Source organism: Podarcis cretensis (genome assembly GCF_951804945.1).
Source record: "Podarcis cretensis genome assembly, chromosome: 13".
NCBI lineage: Eukaryota > Metazoa > Chordata > Lepidosauria > Squamata > Lacertidae > Podarcis > Podarcis cretensis.
In genome coordinates, this window is record NC_137182.1 from 54680584 (window position 1) to 54704603 (window position 24020).

Here is a 24020-nt window from a genome sequence, read left to right on the forward strand (position 1 = left end):
TTCAGTTACTTTGAGTTTGTGAGATATCTTTTCAGGATAGGAGGTGATTTAAAAATAAATACTCAGGCGTACAAGCTATATGTTGCTCTTATATTTTCTGTCTGAAGGGCATTTTACCTTTTATAAAGACCCTGCGTGGAAGGGCATACCAAACCATGCAGTAATCGCGTCTGATCTTACATATAAGATCTGCTTTCACCACTCCCCGGTTGAAAATGCTTTCTCTGTTGCATCTGATGTCTGTGTGAGATGATCAGACTCATGCAGTTTTCCTATTAATTCCTACACAGGAGTAGCTTCCTTGCTGGGACATTCTGACATGTCAACTGCAGTGGTACCTTGGGTTAAGTACTTAATTCGTTCCGGAGGTCTGTTCTTAACCTGAAACTGTTCTTAACCTGAAGCACCACTTTAGCTAATGGGGCCTCCTGCTGCTGCCGCGCCGCCGCCGCAGCACGATTTCTGTTCTCATCCTGAAGCAAAGTTCTTAACCCGAGGTACTATTTCTGGGTTAGCGGAGTCTGTAACCTGAAGCGTCTGTAACCTGAGGTACCACTGTAACTCATCCTTTTCAAAAACCAAGCACTTCTTTCAAAAGAATGATCCGGAGACTTGGGTCTGGAAAGGCAGCCAAGCAGCCATCTTAAAACCTTCCACACCATGGCTGTGTTTTCGCTGTTAGCAAGAGTCTGTAAAGCTACGACAAATCATTATGTGAAGGCCCAGGGTGGCTTGGGGTGGGTCAGCAGATACCCATGTCTGCATACACACACTGCTTTTCAGGTGAACGTCATAAAGGTGGCTTTAAAGCACTAAACGGCCTCAAAGGCCCAATATACATGAAGGAGTGTCTCCACCCCCATCATTCTGCCCGGACACTGAGGTCCAGCTCCGAGGGCCTTCTGGCTGTTCCCTCCCTCGAGAAGTGAGGTGACAGGGAAACAGGCAGAGGGCCTTCTCGGTGGTGGCGCCCACCCTGTGGAACCGCCCTCCCTTCAGATTTCAAGGAAATAAACAACTATCTGACTTTTAGATGACATCTGAAGGCAGCCCTGTTCAGGGAAGTTTTTAATATTTGATGTTTTATCATGTTTGTAATACAGTGGTACCTCAGGTTACATATCCTTCAGGCTACAGACTCCGCTAACCCAGAAATAGTACCTTGGGTTAAGAACTTTGCTTCAGGATGAGAACAGAAATCGCATGGTGGCAGCAGAGGGAGGCCCCATTAGCTAAAGTGGTGCTTCAGGTTAAGAACAGTTTCAGGTTAAGAACGGACCTCCGGAACAAATTGAGTTCTTAACCCGAGGTACCACTGTATTGTGTTGGGAGCCGCCCTGAGTGGCTGGGGAAACCCAGCCATATGGGCGGGGTATTAATAATAATAATAGTAATAATAATAATAATAATAATAATAATAGTAGTAGTAGTTGTTGTTGTTATTATTATTATTATTATTATTATTATTATTATTATTATTATTAAAAGCAAATAATTCAGGCAAATAAGCATCATCAAATTTGCATCCAGAAAGCAGGATTTCCCCCTTCCCGCAAATAAAAGAGAGGGTGGTCAGTTGGCAACCTTTTTGCACCAACAGCGGCTCATATCATGGGCAGCACACGAGGCTGTTCTGCCTTCTTCCCTTCCTCCCGTCTGGCAAGATTTTACTTCGAAACAACAGGCTTCAAAACGCTTGCGTGGTCAGTCCAGGCCTGGCGGAATCTCAGAAGCCGTTTTCTGGGGGTGGGGTGGGTGCCCGGGAAGCAGGAACAGTCAGTCCCAGTCCTGGAGGGATTTTACGCCTCCCCTCTAGGGAGGCTGTCCTGCAGTGTGCATAATCGGGGCAGATGGATAGAACCTTCCTGTTTCCCTACGTGGCAAGGTTTGAGCTAGACGCTCACAGAGCTTTTTCTTTCTTTAGTGCATTCATTGTGATTTAAAGTCCTTAAGAGAGAACGGTGCGGTCGCATTTGGGAAAGGTTCAGGAGAAGGGCAACCCAAATTATCAAGGGGGTGTGGCAATAGAGGTTGTGGCCTTTGGGGATTTTGGGAGGGGCCAGAGAAAAGGCAAGTAAGAGACAACAACAGACCCTCTTCCGAGTAGATCTGTCAGGTGTCCCGATTATGTACAGAACTGAACAGCTTTTATAGGAATGGCAAACTTATCCCAATGAGACGAGAAATGAGCATTGCATGGGGAAAAGCACAGGAATGCAGCGTCGCTGCTCAAATCCTTCATGCTGCCTTTGAAAACACGCCAGTGCAAGTACAGTGGTACTTCTGGATGCGAACAGGATCCGTTCCGGAGCCCCATTCGCATCCAGAAGCGAATGCAACCCGTGTCTGCGCGTGCAGGGGTCGCGATTTGCCGCTTCCGCACATTTTGAGCGAGCGGCAAAACCCAGAAGTAATGCGTTCCATTACCTCCGGGTCGCTGCAAAGCGTAACCTGAAAACGCTCAACCTGAAGTATATTCAACCCGAGGTATGACTGTAGATAAATAGGTACTGCTGTGGCAGGAAGGTAAACGGCGTTTCCGTGCGCTCTGGCACCCATCACGGTGCCCCGTTCCGCCACATGCAGATTAGTCCTGCTGGCCACATGACCCGGAAAGATGTCTGTGGACAAATGCTGGCTCTCTCAGCCTGAAAGCAAGATGAGCGCCGCAACCCCAGAGTTGCTCATGACTGAACCTAATTGTCAGGGGTCCCGTTAACTTTACCTCAGGGACGCAGGTGGCGCTGTGGGTTAAACCACAGAGCCTCTTGGGCTTGCTGATCAGAAGGTCAGCGGTTCAAATCCCCGCAATGACGGGGTGAGCTCCCGTTGCTCGGTCCCTGCTCCTGCCAACCTAGCAGTTCGAAAGCACGTCAAAGCGCAAGTAGATAAACAGGTACCACTCCGATGGGAAGGTAAACGGCGTCTCCGTGCGCTGCTCTGGTTCGCCAGAAGCGGTTTAGTCATGCTGGCCACATGACCCGAAAGCTGGACGCCGGCTCTCTCAGCCAGTAAAGCGAGATGAGTGCCGCAACCCCAGAGTTGGCCATGACTGGACCTAATGGTCAGGGGTCCCTTTACCGTTACCTCAGGGACGCAGGTGGCGCTGTGGGTTAAACCACAGAGCCTCTTGGGCTTGCTGATCAGAAGGTCAGCGGTTCAAATCCCCGCGACGGGGTGAGCTCCCGTTGCTCGGTCCCTGCTCCTGCCAACCTAGCAGTTCGAAAGCACGTCAAAGCGCAAGTAGATAAATAGGGACCGCTCTGGCGGGAAGGTAAACGGCGTTTCCGTGTGCTGCTCTGGTTCACCAGAAGCGGCTTAGTCCTGCTGGCCACATGACCCGGAAGCTGTATGCCGGCTCCCTTGGCCAGTAAAGCGAGATGAGCACCGCAACCCCAGAGTCGGCCACGACTGGACCTAATGGTCAGGGGTCCCTTTACCTTTAACCATCCAGGGGTCCTTTCCCTTTACCTTACCTAACGGGCACACGGCTGGCCACTGTGAGAACGGGGTGATGGGCCATTGGGCCCGATCCACCAGGCTCTTATGATGCTCTTAGGTATATACTGCTGATCCTCCTTTCCTTTCTCTTCCAGTATTCCAAATTCCTGGCGCTGGGCCTCCCCTTCTCCTTCACCCAGCAGGACATGCCGAAACTGCGCCGTCAGATGTACAAGGAGTTGTGCCACTGCAAGCTCACCGCGTGACGAGCTCACACACACAGAACACACACACACACACTCTCATACACACACACAACACACACACCCTCCCAAAGACCGACTTGGACGGCCGGATACACGACTCCTCCTCTTCCAGCTTGACACCAGACATCCGATTTGGGGTGTACGGAAAGCGGGCAGGGGGTGTCCTTAGGTCACTGGAACTCGTTGAGGTTTAACAAGCGGACTCGTTTGGGGGGCGGGGGGTGTCGTTTTTAACCCGAGTTAAATCCCCCTCCCCTTTTTTCTTCTTCTTCTTCTTCTTCCTGGTCTCTCGTTTTTGTTTCTTTCGTATTTAAAACCGACCTCCGGAGGGCCCTTTCTCCGGGTTGGTTCTGTTGGGGAAGTTGCGGGGATTTTTTGGGTGGGGTGGGGAGACATACGACGGATGGGTGGGATTGAGGGCGAGCGGGTGGGATTGGGGAAGTTTCTTATCACCGAACATGCCCTCTGCACATGTTCCGCTCCGGATCGGAGGGAGGACTGGGGGGGGGGGGTAGAGTCCAAAAACGAGGGACCAGGAAGGCGAGCACGGGGGGGCGGCGGCATAAATTACCCTCCTGCCCCCCCCAGCTTCTCCCTCTGCTTTATCTCGCCCTGTTGGTTACTTGTGTTAGTGGATAATGTATGTTCTGGTTTTTATCCCGCCCCCCCTCAAGGGAGAGGGAGTTGGAACAGGGGAAGAAGGGGAAGAAGGGGCTCTGGTGGGCGGGCGGGGGGGCAGGTTTCTACACTGGGGCCGAGATAACGGAAACAAGCATTTTTTTATACGATGGCTACCATTGTGGGTAATAAAAGAAAAAGCATTCTTTGGAGAAAAAGGCATTTTCTAACCTCCTTGCGATGTGTGGCGTTTCACAAGGGCGTTCTGTGCAGTTTTACGAGGCGAGCAAAGAGTTTTGCACCTCCTGCCCTAGATCCGCTTTTTAAAAACAATATATATAGAGAAAAGGACGCGGGTGGCGCTGTGGTCTAAACCACTGAGCCTCTTGGGCTTGCCAATCGGAAGGTCGGCGGTTCGAATCCCCGCGACGGGGTGAGCTCCCGTTGCTCGGTCCCTGCTCCTGCCAACCTAGCAGTTCGAAAGCACCTCAAAGTGCAAGTAGATAAATAGATACCACTCCAGCGGGAAGGTAAACGGCATTTCCGTGCGCTACTCTGGTTCGCCAGAAGCGGCTTAGTCTTGCTGGCCACATGACCCGGAAGCTGTACGCCGGCTCCCTTGGCCAGTAAAGCGAGATGAGCGCCGCAACCCCAGAGTCGGTCACGACTGGACCTAATGGTCAGGGGTCCCTTTACCTTTACCTTTTTTATATACAGAGAGAAACAAAACAAGGTCCTATGCCTTTGTGGTGGTGAACACTGTCGGTGGCTATGCTCTACCTCCACAAACAGGGGCAGCAATGCCTTTGAATCCCGGTTTCTGGAAACTTGCAGGTTTCCCACTGGGACATCTGGTCAGCCACTGGGAGAACTGGATGAGGCTTCCTTTCGCCTGACCCAACAGATTCCCCTCTCACCCTGCAATAGAGGAGCTTCGACAAATGTGATAAAACCTTGGGAAGGTTTTTTTTGGGGGGGGTGCATCCATCCGGCCTTCTTGGGGTGGGGGCGCTGTCCCTCCATAGATCAGCGTCCTTCTCCCTCCATGGAAAGCATGATAAATCGGTGTGGGAATCGGGTTTTTAAAATGGAACCTCCAGAGCGCCATTTCTCCAGGTTGACTCTGCTGGGAAAGTTGGGGGTCGGGGGGGGGGATTAAGGGGTTGTGATTGAGCTAGGGGGTGGGGATTAACACTGGAGGTCCGAAGGAAGCGCCATCTGTTGTGATCAATCACAGAGCAAGGTAGCTCTCACTTTTCTCTGTCGGCCCTGTTATTCCACCTTTTCCACTGAGCTCAAAGTGGCATACACGATTCTCCACATCCACCCAATTCTTCATCTTATCCCAACTACTCTACGAGGTAGACTGTTGTTGTTGTTTAGTCGTTTAGCCATGTCCGCCTCTTTGTGACCCCCTGGACCAGAGCACGCCAGGCCCTCCTGTCTTCCACTGCCTCCCGCAGTTTGGTCAAACTCATGCTGGTCCCTTCGAGAACACTGTCCCACCATCTCATCCTCCGTCGTCCCCTTCTCCTTGTGCCCTCCATCTTTCCCAACATCAGGGTCTTTTCCAGGGAGTCTTCTCTTCTCATGAGGTGGCCAAAGTCCTGGAGCCTCAGCTTCAGGATCTGTCCTTCCAGTGAGCACTCAGGGCTGATTTCCTTCCGAATGGAGAGGTTGGATCTTCTTGCAGTCCATGGGACTCTCAAGAGTCTCCTCCAACCCCAGAATTCAAAAGCATCCATTCTCCAGCAATCAGCCTAGACTAGGCTGAGAAAAGCAGCGACTGGTCCAAGCTTACCCAGTGGTTGAGGGGGTGGGTGGTCTCTTCCTAGTCCAACACACTAAACCCCCCCCCCCGGCTCTCTGTTGGAGGAAACGCAGGCATTGTGGTGGGAGAGAGGATAGTGGGAGAGCCATTCTAAAATCGGAGCCAAGCGTTATGAAAGCGGGGGGGGGGGGGCGTGCTCATTTGCGGGGCTGGAGCAAATTCCCCACAATATGCGTGTGGTACGTTCCAACGTGGTTCTCGGCTAAACATACACATTATGTTTGTTTATGGAGCATCTTTTCATGGGCATCACACCCCCCTGGGTGCAAGACGTCCTGCTGACTATCTGGTTTTTGCTGCATTATTAGTTTTCCTTGAACCCAGTCCTCCCTGCAGTGACTCATCGACTGGATTGAAAGCCTGTGTGCTTTTGCTCCTCCGCAACGGCTCTGGGAGTGAATCACTCGGGTTACTCAGAGCCAGGAATCTTTTCTAGTCCAGCTCAAAATATTCCGGCCATTGGTTTCTTCCTCCTGGAAGGGCATAGGCCTTGGGTGGCTCTTTCCTGGACAAGGGAGACGGGCCGGGGGCTTTAATTATAAAAATATTTATGTGCCACTGTATCGCAAAAAAAAGGATTGAAGTGGTCTGCAAGAATACCTATGTACTGTAAAATCAACTAACCATTGCAGAAAGATAATGGTCTCAATTGCCTGCACACCTCTGGAAGCGCAAAATTGTTTCCAGCAAGTGTTTAAAAACAGAAGGTGGTAGTGGCAGGGAGTTCCACAGGAATGGGCCAAAGACAAAAGGCTTGGTTTCTTGTCGTTAAAACGTGCCTCGCAAATCCAGGGGACAACCAGCGAAGTTCCTTCAGATAATGTCAATGATCAAGCTAAAGTATAAGGGTCCAGAAAGTCCCTAAACGTACGCCATTGAACCTGGCTTGGTTTTAAGGGCAGGGTGGCGCTGTGGGTTAAACCACAGAGACTAGGGCTTGCTCCTGCCAACCTAGCAGTTCGAAAGCACGTCAGAGTGCAAGTAGATAAATAGGTACCGCTCCGGCGGGAAGGTAAACAGCGTTTCCGTGCGCTGCTCTGGTTCGCCAGAAGCGGCTTAGTCCTGCTGGCCACATGACCCGGAAGCTGAACGCCAGCTCCCTCGGCCAATAAAGCGAGATGAGCGTCGCAACCCCAGAGTTGGCCACGACTGGACCTAATTGTCAGGGGTCCCTTTACCTTTACCTAAGATTGGGCAGCAACCTGGAGCCTCTCAGATGCTAGGAAAGCTTAGGTCTGCCTCTGGTGTTTCCATTGCTGTTGTTTATTTTATAGATTTGAATCCCTAGACTGGTGGCAGAATGGCCAATGAGACCATAGAACACTGGTCCTAAAATCCCTAAAGGTAAAGGTAAAGGTACCCCTGCCCGTACGGGCCAGTCTTGACAGACTCTGGGGTTGTGCGCCCATCTCACTTAAGAGGCCAGGGGCCAGCGCTGTCCGGAGACACTTCCGGGTCACGTGGCCAGCGTGACATCGCTGCTCTGGCGAGCCAGAGCCGCACACGGAAACGCCGTTTACCTTCCCGCTGGTAAGCGGTCCCTATTTATCTACTTGCACCCGGAGGTGCTTTCGAACTGCTAGGTTGGCAGGCGCTGGGACCGAGCAGCGGGAGCGCACCCCGCCGCAGGGATTCGAACCGCCGACCTTTTGATCGGCAAGCCCTAGGCGCTGAGGCTTTAACCCACAGCGCCACCTGCGTCCCTCCTAAAATCCCTACATTGGTTCAAATGACGTTTCCGAGCACAATTCAAAGTGTTGGTGCTGACCTTGAAAGCCCTAAACGGCCTCAAAGGCCCAGTAGACCTGAAGGAGCGTCTCCACCCCCATCGTTCTACCTGGACACTCAGGTCCAGCGCCAAGGGCCTTCTGGTGGTTCCCTCGCTGCGAGAAGCCAAGTTACAGGGAACCAGGCGGAGGGCCTTCTCGGTGGTGGCGCCCGCCCTGTGTAACGCCCTCCCACCGGATGTCCAGGAAATAAACAACTACCTGACTTTTAGATGGCATCTGAAGGCAGCCCTGTCCCATCACCTCCTGGCAAATAGAAGGGGAAGAAATGGAGGCAGTGAGAGATTTTACTTTCTTGGGCTCCATGATCACTGCAGATGGTGACAGCCGTCACGAAATTAAAAGACGCCTGCTTCTTGGGAGAAGGGCAATGACAGGCCTAGACAGCATCTTGAGAAGCAGAGACATCACCTTGCCAACAAAGGTCCGTATAGTTAAAGCTCTGGTTTTCCCAGTAGTGATGTATGGAAGTGAGAGCTGGACCATAAAGAAGGCTGATTGCCGAAGAATTGATGCTTTTGAATTCTGGTGCTGGAGGAGACTCTTGAGAGTCCCATGGACTGCAAGAAGATCAAACGTATCCATTCTTAACGAAATCAGCCCTGAGTGCTCACTGGAAGGACAGATCCTGAAGCTGAGGCTCCAAGACTTTGGCCACCTCAAGAGAAGAGAAGACTCCCTGGAAAAGACCCTGATGTTGGGAAAGATGGAGGGCACAAGGAGAAGGGGGCGACAGAGGACGAGATGGTGGGACAGTGATCTCGAGGTTACCAGCATGAGTCTGACCAAGCTGCGGGAGGCAGTGGAAGACAGGAGTGCCTGGCGTGCTCTGGTCCAGGGGGTCACGAAGAGGCGGACATGACTAAACGACTAAACAACAACAACAAAACCGCCCAGGGTGGCTGGAGAAACCCAGCCAGATGGGCGGGGTATAAATTATGACGATGATGATGATGCCCTTTTTCCGAAGATCCCAGGGTGGTTCACAACAGAAACATACAAAATGAGAACACAAAATAATCCTTCTTCATTATTGGAGATGCTGACGGGCTGATGGATGCTGCCAATTCCAACATTTTCCTCATCTCTCCGCATTTTGCTTTTCAAAAACTGAAAGTACCTCGGCACCCTGGATCAGTTTCAAGGTGGGCCAAGGAAGTTCAGGCGAGGGCTTTGTTTGGCTGCCTGGACAGCAGATTTTTGGTATTTACATGGTGCCTGTTAATCGCTTCCTGTAGTGGGCCCCTAAAAACAGTAAAATATAGGTGGTGGTTTGTTTTTAGGAGAGAAATCAGCTGTTGCAGCCCACCTTCGATTGGGCTGCTCACCTATAATAAATAAAATAAAATATTTTGAAATAAAAATGGGGGGGGGGCAAGGAACAGGCCAGTGGAAAAGCAGAGGGGGGAGCCCAGTCCAGTGGGTCAACGGGGGGGATCCGATCCACCCTCCCAAATACAAGAGGGTTTGTGGGATGGGGAGAGTTTTCCAGTTTCAAAGCCGGAGGGGTCAGGAAATTTGGCTTTTTTGGGGGAAGGAGGGCCCCACAAAAAAGGGAAGGTTTTTTTTGGGGGGGGTCACTGAAAAATGCAGCCAGTGCTTAAATTTCAACCCAGCCCTTTTAACTTTTTTAGGGGGGGCAAATCTTCCTGCTCAGGAAATTCCACAGCACCTAAAAGGGGGGTCCCTTGTAATGGGGGGGGGGCTTTTGCAAAAAAAAAATTATTATTTGCAAAAAAAATTGGGAAGGTTTTTTTTGGGGGGGTGTCTCTCAAAAATGCACCCAGTGCTTAAATTTCAGTCCAGCCCTTTTAACTTTTTTTTTGGGGGGGGGCAAATCTTCCTGCTCAAGAACTTCCACAGCACCTAAAAGGGGGCTCCCTTGTAATGGGGGGGGGGCTTTTGCAAAAAAAAAAATTATTATTTGCAAAAAAAATTGGGAAGGTTTTTTTTGGGGGGGTGTCTCTGAAAAATGCTCAGGAACTTCCACAGCACCTAAAAGGGGGGTCCCTTGTAATGGGGGGGGGCTTTTGCAAAAAAAAAAATTTGCAAAAAAAATTGGGAAGGTTTTTTTTTTGGGGGGTGTCTCTCAAAAATGCACCCAGTGCTTAAATTTCAGCCCAGTCCTTTAAACTTTTTTTTTGGGGGGGCAAATCTTCCTGCTCAGGAACTTCCACAGCACCTAAAAGGGGGGGGTCCCTTGTAATGGGGGGGGGGCTTTTGCAAAAAAAAAATTATTTGCAAAAAAAATTGGGAAGGTTTTTTTTTGGGGGGGTGTCTCTCAAAAATGCACCCAGTGCTTAAATTTCAGCCCAGCCCTTTTAACTTTTTTTTGGGGGGGGGTGATTTTGTCAGCCTCCTCTTGTCACCCCCCCCCAAGGCCTATATCACGTGGTGCTCTGCCCTCCCCGCTGGACAAAGGCAGCAGGCCCAAAATTCAGGCCCCAACGCCTAACCACGTGGGCCTTTTTCCTTTCCCTGTCTCCCCCCCTCCTTAGATCCCGCCTCCTCCTCTTTCGCGCTCCCATTGGCCCACCGTTTCGACGGACGCAGCCGGCGACCAACCAGAGCCCGGCGCTCCCCGTCGACGTCACGACGCCCGACTTCTTTCCACCTCTCCCTTTTCCCCAACCCCCCCACGCTCCCCTCTCTCTCTCGGTTTGACGTCACCATTAAAAAAAAAAAAAACCGCCCGTCACGGATTCTCCTCGTCCAATGGGAAGGCGGTGGCGGCGAGCCGCTGACCAATAGCGTCTCCGGAAGCGGAGGAGGGGGAAGGCGGCGGGCCAATGGGGGCGAAGCCGGTCGGGGAGAAGCGCGCGGGGCCAATGGCGTGAGGCGGGCGGCTGGGCGGGCTCAGGGGGAAGAGGGCCAATGGAGGAGGGGCCGCGGGGCGGGGCCTCGGCGGGATGTTATAAGGGGGAGCGAAGCGGGCGGGGCTAGGACCTTTTCCCCAGGATGTCTGCGAGTCAAGAGAGCCGGTGAGTGAGCGGGCGAGGGAGAGAGAGCGCGCGCGGCAGGGCCTCCCCCCCCATATCCGCCCTGTGGGCCCGTCCAGGCCTCTTCTCCTCCCTCAAGGTTCTATCGGAGGACCGAACCATTACGCGGCAAAGTGGGGGGGGCGGTTTGAAGAGAAGAAAGAGCGGCGCTTTCCTCACAGCGAAAGAACCGCGAATTGTTTCCTCCTCCTCCTCGCCTTCCTCCATTTTGTTCCCTCTTTTTCAAGTCCCCCCCACCTCGGCTCATTCCACGTGGCCGGTTAGGTCGGGGCCGGCGCTCCCCCCCCCATTTTCGGGAGTGGACCCGTCCTCCCCCCTTAAGGTCCCTGCGGCTTTGCAGCCGAGACCATTTTCATCGCGGGGGGGGGGAAGGGAGGAAATAAAAAAAGCCGGAACGGGCCTCACCGGCGTGTGAGGGAGAACTTCCTTGGCGAGAAGCGCCGCCATTTCGGCCGCGAGGGGCGTCGGGTTCTCTAATGGCGTTGTCTCTTATTTCCTCCCTTTTTGGGGGGGTTTGTCTCCCCCAAGCTTTTTTTTTCTCGAATGCTCGCGGGCGATTCCATTTTTCCTCGAGAAAAAAGGGGGGGAATCTCTTTAAGGCTTTTTTTGGTGAAGGGAAGAGGCGATATTCTTTCCCTGCCTAGTGTCCCCCGTGTGGAGGGCGAAGGGGAAAAAGGCCCTTTTTTTTTTCGCCTCTTCCCCCTCCCCTTTTTTCAGCCATTTTGAGCCTTTCCCTCTTACACAAGTTTTCCTCCTCCCCCCCTCCCATTTCTCCTTCTTTTCCCTCAGTGGTCTGCTCCTTCCCCCCCCCTCCTCATTTGGACTCGCCCATCCTTTCCCCTCTTCCCCCCCCCCGGGGGGCAATTGGGCCATTCCATTTCCGCACCGCGCAGACTTGGCACGGGCGAGCCCATTTTAGAGAAATGGGGGGGGAGAAGCAGCGCTGCCTTTATTTTCTCTCCTCCCCCCCCCCGCCGCGGGCGCGTCCATTTCTCTTCTCCCCCCCCCCCTTTTCTCCCGCCCTGCCTATTGTCCTGTCGCTTCGCATCCGGGAACTCTGCGCCCGTGACGTCACGGGCCTGTGGCCAGAGGCGCGGGGAGGGAGGAGGAGCCTCTTGCCCTTAAAAGGAAAAGCAGGAAGAAAAGAGGCACGTGGGGAGCGGCGGGTGGGCCGCCAGGGGACACGTTGAGCTGACGGCATCGCCTCCCTCCTCTCCGGCTGGGAGGAATGGCTGGAGTTGGAAAAGGGGCCTGTGGAACTCACAGCCACAAGATCGGGGGAGGAGAGAGCAAGAGCTCTGCTGGATCAGGCATCGCCTTCCTCCTCTCCAGCTATGGCGGGGGGGGTGGGAATAGCTGGAGTTAACAAAGGGGCCCGTGGAACTCACAGCCACAAGATCGGGGGAGGAGAGAGCAAGAGCTCTGCTGGATCAGGCATCGCCTTCCTCCTCTCCAGCTATGGCGGGGGTGGTGGGAATAGCTGGAGTTAACAAAGGGGCCCGTGGAACTCACAGCCACAAGATCGGGGGAGGAGAGAGCAAGAGCTCTGCTGGATCAGGCATCGCCTTCCTCCTCTCCAGCTATGGCGGGGGGGGTGGGAATAGCTGGAGTTAACAAAGGGGCCTGTGGAACTCACAGCCACAAGATCGGGGGAGGAGAGAGCAAGAGCTCTGCTGGATCAGGCATCGCCTTCCTCCTCTCCAGCTATGGCGGGGGGGGTGGGAATAGCTGGAGTTAACAAAGGGGCCTGTGGAACTCACAGCCACAAGAGCAGGGAGGAGAGAACAAGAGCTCTGCCGGATCAGGAACAGCCGGAGCTGGCAAAGGGGCCTGTGGAATTCACAGCCCACAATATCGGGGGAGGAGAGAGCAAGAGCTCTTCTGGATCAGGCCAGTGGCAGTGTACCTCTGGCCAAACAAGTGGGAAAGCCCTGGTGGCGGTGATCAACTTCTGACCTTCCAAGGGGTAAACCCTGCTTTTTCACAAGCGGGTGGTGGTGCTAACCTCTGCTTGTCACATAAGGCCATTCCTTACATAAGCTATTGCAAAACAGAGTGCCTTTTGGAGCCATAATAATATGCAGTGGGTGGGGAGTGCATTGATATTTTCCTGATTGCTCATTCGAGTGCTTCTGAAATGACGTCGTTTTTCTTCCTCTAGACCTAGAGACAATGGCCCTGAAGGGATGGACCCCGATGGTGTCATTGAGGTGAGAAACTACCCATGTTCAGAGTCAGTTGGATAACTAAATAATGGGAAAACATACCATGATCTCTGTATCCCGACCAACACAATGGCATCCAGATTGCCCAGAATACCTGCTTGGGTGTTACTTTTGTGAGTTTTGGGACTTGGCTGATTGAGCTCACCTTTCCCTACTTCTCCCTACAGAGCAATTGGAACGAGATCGTTGACAGTTTCGATGACATGAACTTATCGGAGTCCCTCCTGCGAGGAATCTACGCCTATGGTTTTGAGAAGCCCTCCGCCATCCAGCAGCGAGCCATTCTCCCTTGTATCAAGGGTGAGGCTAACTGCTCAAGCACACTTCTTCAAAAGGGGGTGGGGGGGCCTGTGTAGAAGGAGGGGGGAGTATAGGGAAAGGCAGGCAGTGAAAGAGAGAAAACATTGATTTCTAAGTTGACTGCTTAGGGTGCTACACTGGCGAGCAAGCATTTAAGCCCGATATAGCAGAATATATGCAGCAAATGATCTCAGACTGACTTCTGCTTAAATTGCTGCTTCAATTTAAGTTTAATATTTAGTATTGCCAGAAAAGGGACTTTGCTGCATCAGATCAGCATGCTGTTCTCAGGCCAACCAGATTCCCCAAACAGTAAAATCCTAACGCAACTAGCATTCAGAGGTTCCCTTTATGCTTCAGGGAGTGACCTCCATAGTTGTGTGGAGAAGTCCGTCCTTTTGTCTGCCCTCCAGATATTTTGGGCTTTCATTTCCAATAGTCCTCTTATCAACGTGACTCTTCTGGCTAGGAATGATTGGGATTTGCAGTCTTAAAAATCTGGCATGCACCAGGGTGAGGTGGGGGCTGATTTTTTTCTGATCAACAATAGTAGGCAGAAAGGAAGGAATTTTGGGAGAGCTTTCCAAGTTATTCCCACCCAACACTGCAAATGCAGCTGTCCAACTTGCCTCAGGTCTTTGTCTCCATCATCCCCCTTGCTACTGGGCAAAGAGGCACCTCTGAATGTGGTGACTATCTTATATCTAGCAGGGGGATATAAACGTTACCCTATTCATCCCAGCACAGCGTTCCTCCCCGTGGCTGTCTGCTGGTTCATGCTGGGGAAACACCCTGTCACGGCTCCCTCTTGAGGTTGGCAGGATGTGGTAGTTGTCGTTTGTGTGTGTGTGTGTGTTTGTGACGCCGCCCTGCTTTCCTTCTGCTCAGGTTACGATGTGATTGCTCAGGCCCAGTCTGGCACTGGGAAGACCGCCACTTTTGCAATCTCCATCTTACAGCAAATTGAGCTAGACCTGAAAGCTACCCAAGCACTGGTCCTGGCCCCAACAAGAGAGTTGGCTCAGCAGGTAAGCCTTTTCCCCCTCTTTCCAGCCCATAGTAATAATAATTATTTATTATTTATTCCCCAGCCACGCTGGGCGGCTCCCAACAGAATATTAAGAACACCATCAAACATTAAAAACTTCCCTAAACAGGGCTGCCTTCAGATGTGCACAGCTTTGTCTTGTATAAAAACACGTGTCCTCTTTTTGCAGGTGGAACTCCAGAGGTCTCCATTCATTCCTCTGGTTTAATGGGCAAAGAGGCGCCTTTATAAACTGTCTGACAGACAGAACGTGCGCAGGTGAAGCTTTATCCATAATTGCATTTCTGTACTAGGAAAGGCTTAACCTGTTGGAGTTTCTGCCTGCCGCACAGCTGTGAAAGGCGCAAGGACCCTGCTTCTCTCCCCCCCCCCCTTCCACCAAAATCGGAGCAGACGTGTATAATAAATCAACAACGCAGTGAATGAATTTGCTTTCCTGCAGGGCTTAGAGGCTTTTTTAAAAAAGGTTTCTATTCAATTTATATCCTGCTGTAAACCTATGGCCCTTGCTGGATCACGCCAAGGCCATAAACCTATGGCCCATCTAGTCCCATAATCCTGTTCTTGCATTGAGTTTCTCCAACCTCTCTTAAAGCCATCTGAGTTGGTGACCTTTGCTGCCTCCTGACGGAGGGAGTTCCACAGATTAACAGTCCACTGTGTAAAGGAGTGCTTCATTGGTCCCCTTAAGTGACCCTGCTTGCCTCCAAGGCTCCTCCTGTCCTCCCTTTGACATTGGCTCCCAGCTTCTTGTGTCCTATGTCTCCTTCCCTGGCGTGCAAGAGCATTTGGAGGGGCTTTGTTCCGTTTCTCCTGGCCTGGTCCCGCTTCACAAAGGGACGTCAAAGAGGCTTGCCGCTGAAGGAAGGAATCGCTGCCTCCACTCTGACCCTGTTCTTTTCCCTCCGTCTTCCCTCCCCCTGCCAGTTGACGAAAGAGGCATCTTGCAAAAAGTGGGGGCTTCTTTTTCTCTGGCTGGGGGACAGCGACCATCCCTGTTCATCCCAGCACAGTGTCTCTCCCGTGGCTGTTTGCTGGTTCATGCTGGGGAAACAAAAGTGTTAGCACCGGGAGGCCATTGCCCTCGACCAGCACCAGGTCAGAGAATCCAGACCTCGCTAACAGCTCTGCCCCTCTCATCCTCCCACAGATCCAGAAGGTCGTGATGGCCCTAGGAGACTACATGGGCGCCTCCTGCCATGCCTGTATAGGCGGGACTAACGTCCGCGCCGAGGTGCAGAAACTGCAGATGGAGGCCCCTCATATCATTGTTGGGACCCCTGGACGCGTCTTCGACATGTTGAACAGGCGATACCTGTGTAAGTATCTGCATTCTTCAGTTTCCCTCCAGGTAACAGCACAATTGGCAACTCATGATCTTACAATCTTTATAATAATAATTTGTTATATGTACCCCGCCCGTATGGCTGGGTTTCCCCAGCCACTCTGGGAAGCTTCCCACAAAGATTAAAAATACATTAAAATGTCACACATTAAAAACTTCCTTAAACAGGGCTGCCTTATTAGTGAATAAACTCAAAAGGGAGAAAATGCAATTTTCAATGTTAGCTTGTTGCAGGACATTGCCCTAAACACCCATTTCCCCCAACATCTAGTCTGCCTGTGTTTTTTTGTAATAAGTTCACTTAATTGTAGTTATTACAGTTTTAAGGTTAGACACGATTCCTCTGCCAGAATTTGAATCCATAGATTCGGGTCCTGCATTCTGCAGCGGCAGCAGAACAAGCTGGCCCCATCTTCCATGGGAGATCCCTTCGGATATTTGAAGCTGGGTATTGGGTGGGATAGAAATAATAGAGGCTTTTGGGCAGGGTAGAAATAATAGATTATTATTATGGGTGCCCTCAGTCTTCTCCACACTAGACACACCCAACTTCCTTGAAGCATTCCTCATTAGGACTTTGTTACCAGCCTTATCTCTGGCTTGTGTGACTTTGCTCTTGGCGGCAGAGTTGCCATTTTCATAAACCAGATCCGTATCGCCCTGTCTTGCTGTTCTGTGATGATCTCCCATGCGTGTCATCTGACTCCCATCAACCCCCCATATTTCCCTCCCGGTTGGCGTTCTGCTGTGCTGGGAGAGAAAGGTGTGGGTTTCGGAAGTGATCATAGCTCTTGAAAGATTCCTGAGAACAGCCGCCATCCCATTAAGGAGACACTCTGTCTCTACCACCCCACTTCAAAGTCCTCACCAAGGCTCCTTTGTCTCTGCAGCGCCCAAGTTCATCAAGATGTTTGTGCTGGATGAGGCCGACGAGATGTTGAGCCGAGGTTTCAAGGACCAGATCTATGACATCTTCCAGAAACTGAGTGGGAACACACAGGTACGGCAATTTCTCACCTCGCTGGGGCAGAGAGTTCCACAGGTCTTGGCCAATGGTGCCCAAAGCTTATCATCGTCAAATGAGCCTCAGTAGGCTCTTTAGATCTCTGCGATGGAAGGTTTAGGCCAGTGGTGGCCAAATTTGGCCCTCCAGTTGTTTTGGGATTACAATTCCCATCATCCCTGTCCACTGGTCCTGTTAGCTAGGGTTTGTTTATTTATTTGGACATGGGTATTTATTAAATTTTATAACAAATAATGATACAAATCTCATTCACCATGTTATTTACAATTATTCTCCCTTCCCTCAACTCCCCTCTTCTGAGTTTTTTAGTTTTATTTATTGTATCCTGCTTTTCCTACACAAAAATAAAATCCCTTATCATTTCTCTGATGATGATGATGATGATGATGATGATGGGAGTTGTAGTCCAAAAACAGCTGGATTGGCCACCACTGTTAAGCAAACCTTGAGGTACCCTGGACCTAAATTGCTCACAGCTTTGTTCAAGGACCTTGAACCCGGCTCACATACACCCTGCCAGGTGATTTCCCTCCCCCAGTAACCCGACTGCCACATTCTTCAGCAGTTGGAGGCTCCTGAGCCAGACCCAGGGCTGCCCCACATAGAGTACATAGCCTTGAGGGTACCAATGTATTGACCCGCAGCCCCTCTGCCCCCTTTCCAGGTGGTGCTTCTGTCTGCTACCATGCCCATGGATGTCCTGGAGGTGACCAAGAAATTCATGCGGGACCCGATCCGTATCCTGGTCAAGAAGGAGGAGCTCACCCTGGAGGGTATTAGGCAGTTCTACATAAACGTGGAGAGGGAGGTACGTGGCGACTGTTACATGGGGGTTGTGGGGTGGCCGGGAGGAGGTGTTGATTTAAATTTGGAGTGGGTCTTCTACTTCGGTTATAACTCTCCTCCCTCTCATGCCAAAGGAGTGGAAGCTGGACACCCTGTGTGATCTCTACGAGACCCTCACCATCACCCAAGCCGTCATCTTCATCAACACCCGAAGGAAGGTGGACTGGCTCACCGAAAAGATGCATGCCCGTGACTTCACAGTTTCCGCCATGGTGGGTGAACAAGCCTTTCCTTGCGGGGAGGGGGGAGTCCTGTTCAGGGTTGTCTGATGGGGATGTCTCTCAGTCTGTATAAATTTGCTTCTGTGGAAAGGGCCCAGGAGCCTTTAAGCACAAGCTGTGTTAATAGGATTGCAGGCAAGAAACTAGATAGTGGTTCTTCAAGCCCGCCCACCCCTCTTCTGTATGCTATAAAAAGCATTGTTCAGAATAGGGGTTTTCGTAACCCACTGAAATTGAAAGCAGTAGCAATTGCAGTTACTCTAAATCCAATTAAAATTTCAGTTTAATGCAACAAAACTGTTTAACTTCAACCAGCAATCACTAGCTTTTCAAAGGCATTTACAGGACATCCTTGCCTCTTTGCGCTGTCCTCAATAATCCCCCAGACCATTTTGGGAACTGCTGAACTAGATCATTACGGTATCAACTGTATTTCTTCCCTTCCCCACCCAAATTAAGAAGTTGGCCACCAAGGATTAGGTGTCTTGTGAAAAGTGTGGCTTTTAAAATTGTCAATAAATTTAGTTTTCTCAACAACAACAAAATGGGAGGAAATGGTAAATTTTTCAACTTTCAAGTAGAGAAAAAGCAGCAATTTAAGCGATCTGAAACAAAACATGCAATTCAGATAAACAATAGCATTAACACCATGTAAGAAACAAAAGATTATCCAAAAGTGAGATCAGGGCACAAATGTGATCATTCTGTAATGTGTCGCGAGAAGAAATGAGGAGAAATGGGAATAGTCATGTTTCTACACACCAGCAAAATGAGAAAGGGTTGTTGGGTTCTATCATTTTCCATAAATTTACAAAGTTAGATTAAGTCTCTGGAACCTTTCTACCTTTTTTGCAGCATGGAGACATGGACCAGAAGGAGCGCGATGTCATCATGAGGGAGTTCCGCTCTGGCTCCAGCCGTGTCCTGATCACCACAGACTTACTGGTGAGTGTGGGGTGTGGGAGAGGATGGATGATTCAGGAGAGGTTGAACTGTGGAACTCACTTCCACAGGGGGCAATAACGGCCAACGACAAATTCATGGAAAACGCCCTTGTGCTCACGTCGTGGGTCTGCCATGTTTGTCTGGTTGGCTCCCCCACCCAAGGAGATTCCCTCTCTGCCTGGCTGGCGCAGTGCTGCTGGCGGATTGTAGCTCCTTGGCACACAAATCGCGGGGGCTGCTCTTCCCCACGGCTGGCACCCACCACCAAGGTGCCTTGCTACGTAGCAGCCGCCCACAGTTGAAAACTTGCAAGCACAATGGGACGATGACTGTTGGCGAAACTGCTAAACTGTCCCCACTTCTCATTCCCAGGCCCGTGGCATTGATGTCCAGCAGGTGTCCCTGGTCATCAACTATGACCTGCCAACCAACCGTGAGAACTACATACACAGGTGAGATCCTTTTTTCCTCCCCTTTCTGGTCCTTCTCAGGCTTCTTGGATTGCAGAGGGTTAGACTTCGGGACTTCTTGGGTTTCCTTTCCAACCCTTCTGTGCTAAGATGGCAGGCTCTCCTTCCTTGGTCGTTTTTAAGCAGAGGCTGGGTGATGCCCACCTGCAGTTCTGCGATTCCAGCCCAGTTGGCCACCTCCTGCTCCCCCCAGTAAACGCTGCTCTGTCGCGCAATGATGCACGTCTAAAAAAATGTGTCGCCAGCGTGAAAAGTTTGGAAAGCTCTCGGTGGCAGCAGCAACAGTTTGCAAACCCGAGGGGCATTAATCCTACCAAACCTGCCCCCAGATATCTGGAACCACTCTTTAATATCATAATGCAAACCAACAACCGCCACCCCATTATGGTGTTGTGGTGCTGTGGTCTAAAACACTGAGCCTCTTGGGCTTGCCGATCAGAAGGTCGGCGGTTCGAATTCCTGTGAGCTCCCGTTGCTATGTCCCAGCTCTTGCCAACCTAGCAGTTTGAAAGCATGCCAGTGCAAGTAGATAAATAGGTACCGCTTCGGCGGGAAGGTAAACTGCATTTTTGTGCAATCTGATTTCCGTCAACAGTGTCCTGTTGCACCAGAAGCGGTTTGTTCATGCTGACCACATGATCTGGAAAGTTGTCTGGACAAACGCCGGTCTCCTCGGCCTGAAAGCGAGGAGGCAACCCCATAGTCTCCTTTGACTGGACCTAACCGTCCAGGGATCTTTTTAGTGTATTTTTTGTCTTTGTTGGAAGCCGCCCAGAGTGGCTGCAGAACCCCAGCCAGATGGGCAGGGTACAAATAAACTTATTATTAATAATAATATAATTTATTACCTTTACCTTGTCTAATGGGAACCTGGCTGGCCACTCTGAGAACAGCATGATGGGCCATTGTGCCTGATCCTGCAGGCCCTTAGGATGCCCTTGTACTTTACCTACCTCCTACTGCCCCCAGTAAACGCTTTTTCTCTTTCTCCCCCCTCCAGGATTGGCCGAGGGGGCCGTTTTGGAAGGAAAGGAGTTGCGATCAACATGGTGACGGAAGAAGACAAGCGCACGCTTCGCGACATTGAGACATTCTACAACACCTCCATCGAGGAAATGCCTCTCAACGTGGCTGACCTCATCTGAGCTGCCTCCGTATGGGCTCACTGTGCCTGCGAGAACCCCCCCCCTTCCCGCCCCCCCCAATTAGGCACAATCCTCTCTTACCCCCACCCTTGCAAAAATACCTGCCCTTTTCTATTTTTTTGAGTTTTCTTGCCTTTTGAATAAATGTCACTCTCTCTGGGGGCAGAATGACCTCTTTTAGTGTTTACTGGCGCCTTTTCTCTGTCTCGGTCTCTTCCCCCCCCCCCTTACTTGTTGACTTCACTAGGAATTCGGGAAGCAGATCATAGAAGCCATGATTCCTGGCATCTATAATCTCCTCCCTGCTGTGCCCCACCCCACTCCCAAACGGGGAAAAAAAGACGTATTTCATAGTCTCTTCAAAATTCAACCTTTCAACAAAATCGTGGTGCTATAGCAGGAAAGACGACCCCCCCCCCTTGGAGAATCGAAAGGGTGTGGGTGTTTCTGTTTTCTCCCTGACTTAAAAATCATTGGTTCAGAAAAAGGAAAAAAAAAATCACTGATTCAAAGCAAATTGCCAAGACGTTTTGTTTCCCCCCTCCTCTGTGTATCTCAGAAATGAGACCTTCCCCCCCCCCAACACACTTTGTTAAGATAAAATCTAAAAAAAATTGAAAACTTTTCATACGTCAAAAAAATCTGTACGTGCAACCTTAAGACCTTTTTTTTTTGTATAGCTATTATTTATTCAAAAGGAAAGTTACAGTGACCAAAATAAACGTGATCTTGAGAAAACTCTATGCGCCTTGGGTGATTTTTGTGAATTTTTAAGAAAGGGAGAGGGTGCCTTAATTGACCATTTGCCTCCAAGAATATTAGTGCTATCAAAGTAGGTGGGGGTTGCTTTTATATAATAAGTTTTTCTTTTAAGGTCTTCAACCCTGTGAGGCATCGTGGCCGGGTAGGCATTCGAACCCTGCACTTCCAGCACCCTAAGCAATTTGGCCACAGTGGTAAGACAAGGTCTAGAAGCTTGCTTTTTTATGAGGAAGTGGCGGCAAGCTTCCATGCTCTGATAGCTTTTTTCTTTATGGACAGCAGAGGGCTTTCAGATCCTGCTTTAAAGAAAGGTGTGGTGCAAAATGAAGACGTTTTATCGCAGGTGCAAAGAACAGGGAATGCTAAGAAAGAGATCAGTAGAAAAAAAGACAGTCACGGAACCGAGAAGTTGCACAAAACAAATGAAAATCCATGAAACGAGAAGTAATCGACTAGAAATATTGTCTTATGGAAATAATAAGAATCAAAAAGTTTAAGGGAAAAATTAGAAAAACCTAGAATTGTACAAAGCCTTAATGGGATGCCAGCTACAAACCTTGTTTCGCTGAACTATTCAGTTTCCTCAGAAGGAAATAGAAAAATCATAAACCTTAAATGACCAAAATTCAAAAAAAGGGTAAAACTCCCAAAAATTCTGAAGTATTGTAATTCTAGCTCAACCTAGGTGAAGCAAAGCGCAGTAATAAAGGATCGAGGACTCAAAAGATAAGTTTCTAATACTGAATTTGTAAAAGTTTGAAAAACTAAATGGCAAGTTTTAGACACAGCGTGGGTTTTGAAGTCGGAAAATGACAACAGTTGTGGTGCTTTGTTTGGGACGTATCCCTTGACTCCCTTAATGGGGACATTTCCACAGCCTGTTCTTGTTGGGCAAGCAGAGTGGGGTGGTTAGCTGGGTGGGTTTTGCTAATGCACTTGGGAGCAGCTTAAGGTAAAGGGACCCCCGACCATTAGGTCCAGTCGTGGCCGACTCTAGGGTTGCAGCGCTCATCTCGCTTTATTGGCAGAGGGAGCCAACGTACAGCTTCCAGGTCATGTGGCCAGCAGGACTAAGCCGCTTCTGGCGAACCAGAGCAGCGCACGGAGACGCCGTTTACCTTCCCGCCGGAGCGGTACCTATTTATCTCCTTGCACTTTGACGTGCTTTCGAACTGCTAAGTTGGCAGGAGCAGGGACCGAGCAACGGGAGCTCACCCCGTTGCGGGGATTCGAACCGCCAACCTTCTGATCAGCAAGTCCTAGGCTGTGTGATTTAACCCGCAGCGCCACCCGCGTCTCTTGGCAGCCACCAAATTGGGTCCAAGGGCTGCCCCACAAAAAGCGTGCTGCAGTAGTCTAGGCTTGGCTGCCTGGCCTTAAGCCATTGTCTGAGACGGCAGTAAATCATCTGTCTTGAAGCAAAGGTGTGGGGAGAGGACTTGGGGGACAAAAATAGGCTTGATCCCCCATAGGTAGGCCCTGCTTCCAACCACAGAGTTGCCCCATATGGGTACCCTTCTGAGGCATGATGGGAAATGTAGTCCAGACTATCTGGAGGGTTAGCATATAATAGTGTGCCAGCTGTTCTCGAAGCCCCAGAGTTACCCTTCCTGCAAAATCCAACATTGCAATTTCATGTTGTGAGATCTACAGGTCATAGGGTGGCATGCAGATTTGATTGATTAATGAAAACGCTTGATGGAGTACGCTGAAATGGTGAAGTTGACTGGAAGGCTCAAAGATAAGGACAAAAGAGATTTTTTTAAAAAAAACTGGGAACCTTTTAGGTTATACCTACAGACACAATGTAAAGAAATAAACGCACTGCAGGATTTAACCAAAAACGTACAATTTGCAAAATTAACAGTGAAAATAGAAAAATGAGGGTAAAATGTTAGGACCACATTAAGGTAATAAGCAGGAGAAATGAATGTGTAAAAAACCAGGAAGGGAAGTCGGGAGGGGGTACTTGAGAATTCATTTTGTGTTTATATTGTTTGTGATTTTGTTAAGATGTAAAAATTAATAAAAATCATTTACCAAAATTTTTTAATAAAAACGCTAATGAGGCAAGCCACGTTGGGGCTGTGTTGCTCGGAAAGTGTGGGCTTATGACTACGGTACTTCGGTTCTATCTAACAACGTAAACCTTCCGTAAGCCAACAGGTGGCAGGTTCGATTCCCATCATTTGTTGTTGTTTAGTCATTTAGTTGTGTCCGACTCTTCCTGACCCCCTGGACCAGAGCACGCCAGGCACTCCTGTCTTCCACTGCCTCCCGCAGTTTGGTCAAAGTCATGCTGGTCGCTTCCAGAACACTGTCCAACCATCTCGTCCTCCGTCGTCCCCTTCTCCTTGTGCCCTCCATCTTTCCCAACATCTTTTCCAGGGAGTCTTCTCTTCTCAGGAGGTGGCCAAAGTCTTGGAGCCTCAGCTTCAGGATCTGTCCTTCCAGTGAGCACTCAGGGCTGATTTCCTTCAGAATGGAGAGGTTGAATCTTCTTGCAGTCCATGGGACTCTCAAGAGTCTCCTCCAGCACCAGAATTCAAAAGCATCCATTCTCCAGCAATCAGCCTTCTTTATGGTCCAGCTCTCATGGCCACTGGTCCCATGACCTCCTGGCAAATAGAAGGGGAAGAAATGGAGGCAGTGAGAGATTTTACTTCCTTGGGCTGCAGATGGTGACAGCAGCCACGAAATTAAAAGACGCCTGCTTCTTGGAAGAAAAGCTATGACAAAACTAGACA

General features: G+C 50.3%; 2 protein-coding genes across 2 annotated transcripts in view; both read left to right on the forward strand.

Annotated features, from left to right (window-relative positions):
- The window catches only part of SENP3 (SUMO specific peptidase 3), a 38646-nt gene extending 34103 nt beyond the window's left edge, over window positions 1-4543 (forward strand). The window contains exon 11 of the mRNA XM_079951866.1: window positions 3597-4543. Within this exon, the coding sequence (XP_079807992.1) occupies window positions 3597-3707 (111 nt within the window). The 3' untranslated portion in view covers window positions 3708-4543. The remainder of the gene's footprint in view (window positions 1-3596) is intronic.
- A 6292-nt stretch (window positions 4544-10835) lies between these two features.
- On the forward strand, window positions 10836-21252 carry EIF4A1 (eukaryotic translation initiation factor 4A1). Its single transcript, XM_079952034.1, has 11 exons — window positions 10836-10924; window positions 13104-13152; window positions 13335-13467; window positions 14356-14495; window positions 15666-15834; window positions 16751-16860; window positions 17549-17692; window positions 17805-17942; window positions 18807-18896; window positions 19269-19348; window positions 20367-21252. The coding sequence occupies exons 1-11, from the start codon at window positions 10902-10904 to the stop codon at window positions 20509-20511; spliced, it is 1221 nt and encodes a 406-aa protein (XP_079808160.1). The 5' UTR covers window positions 10836-10901; the 3' UTR covers window positions 20512-21252.
- Window positions 21253-24020: the final 2768 nt, after the last annotated feature.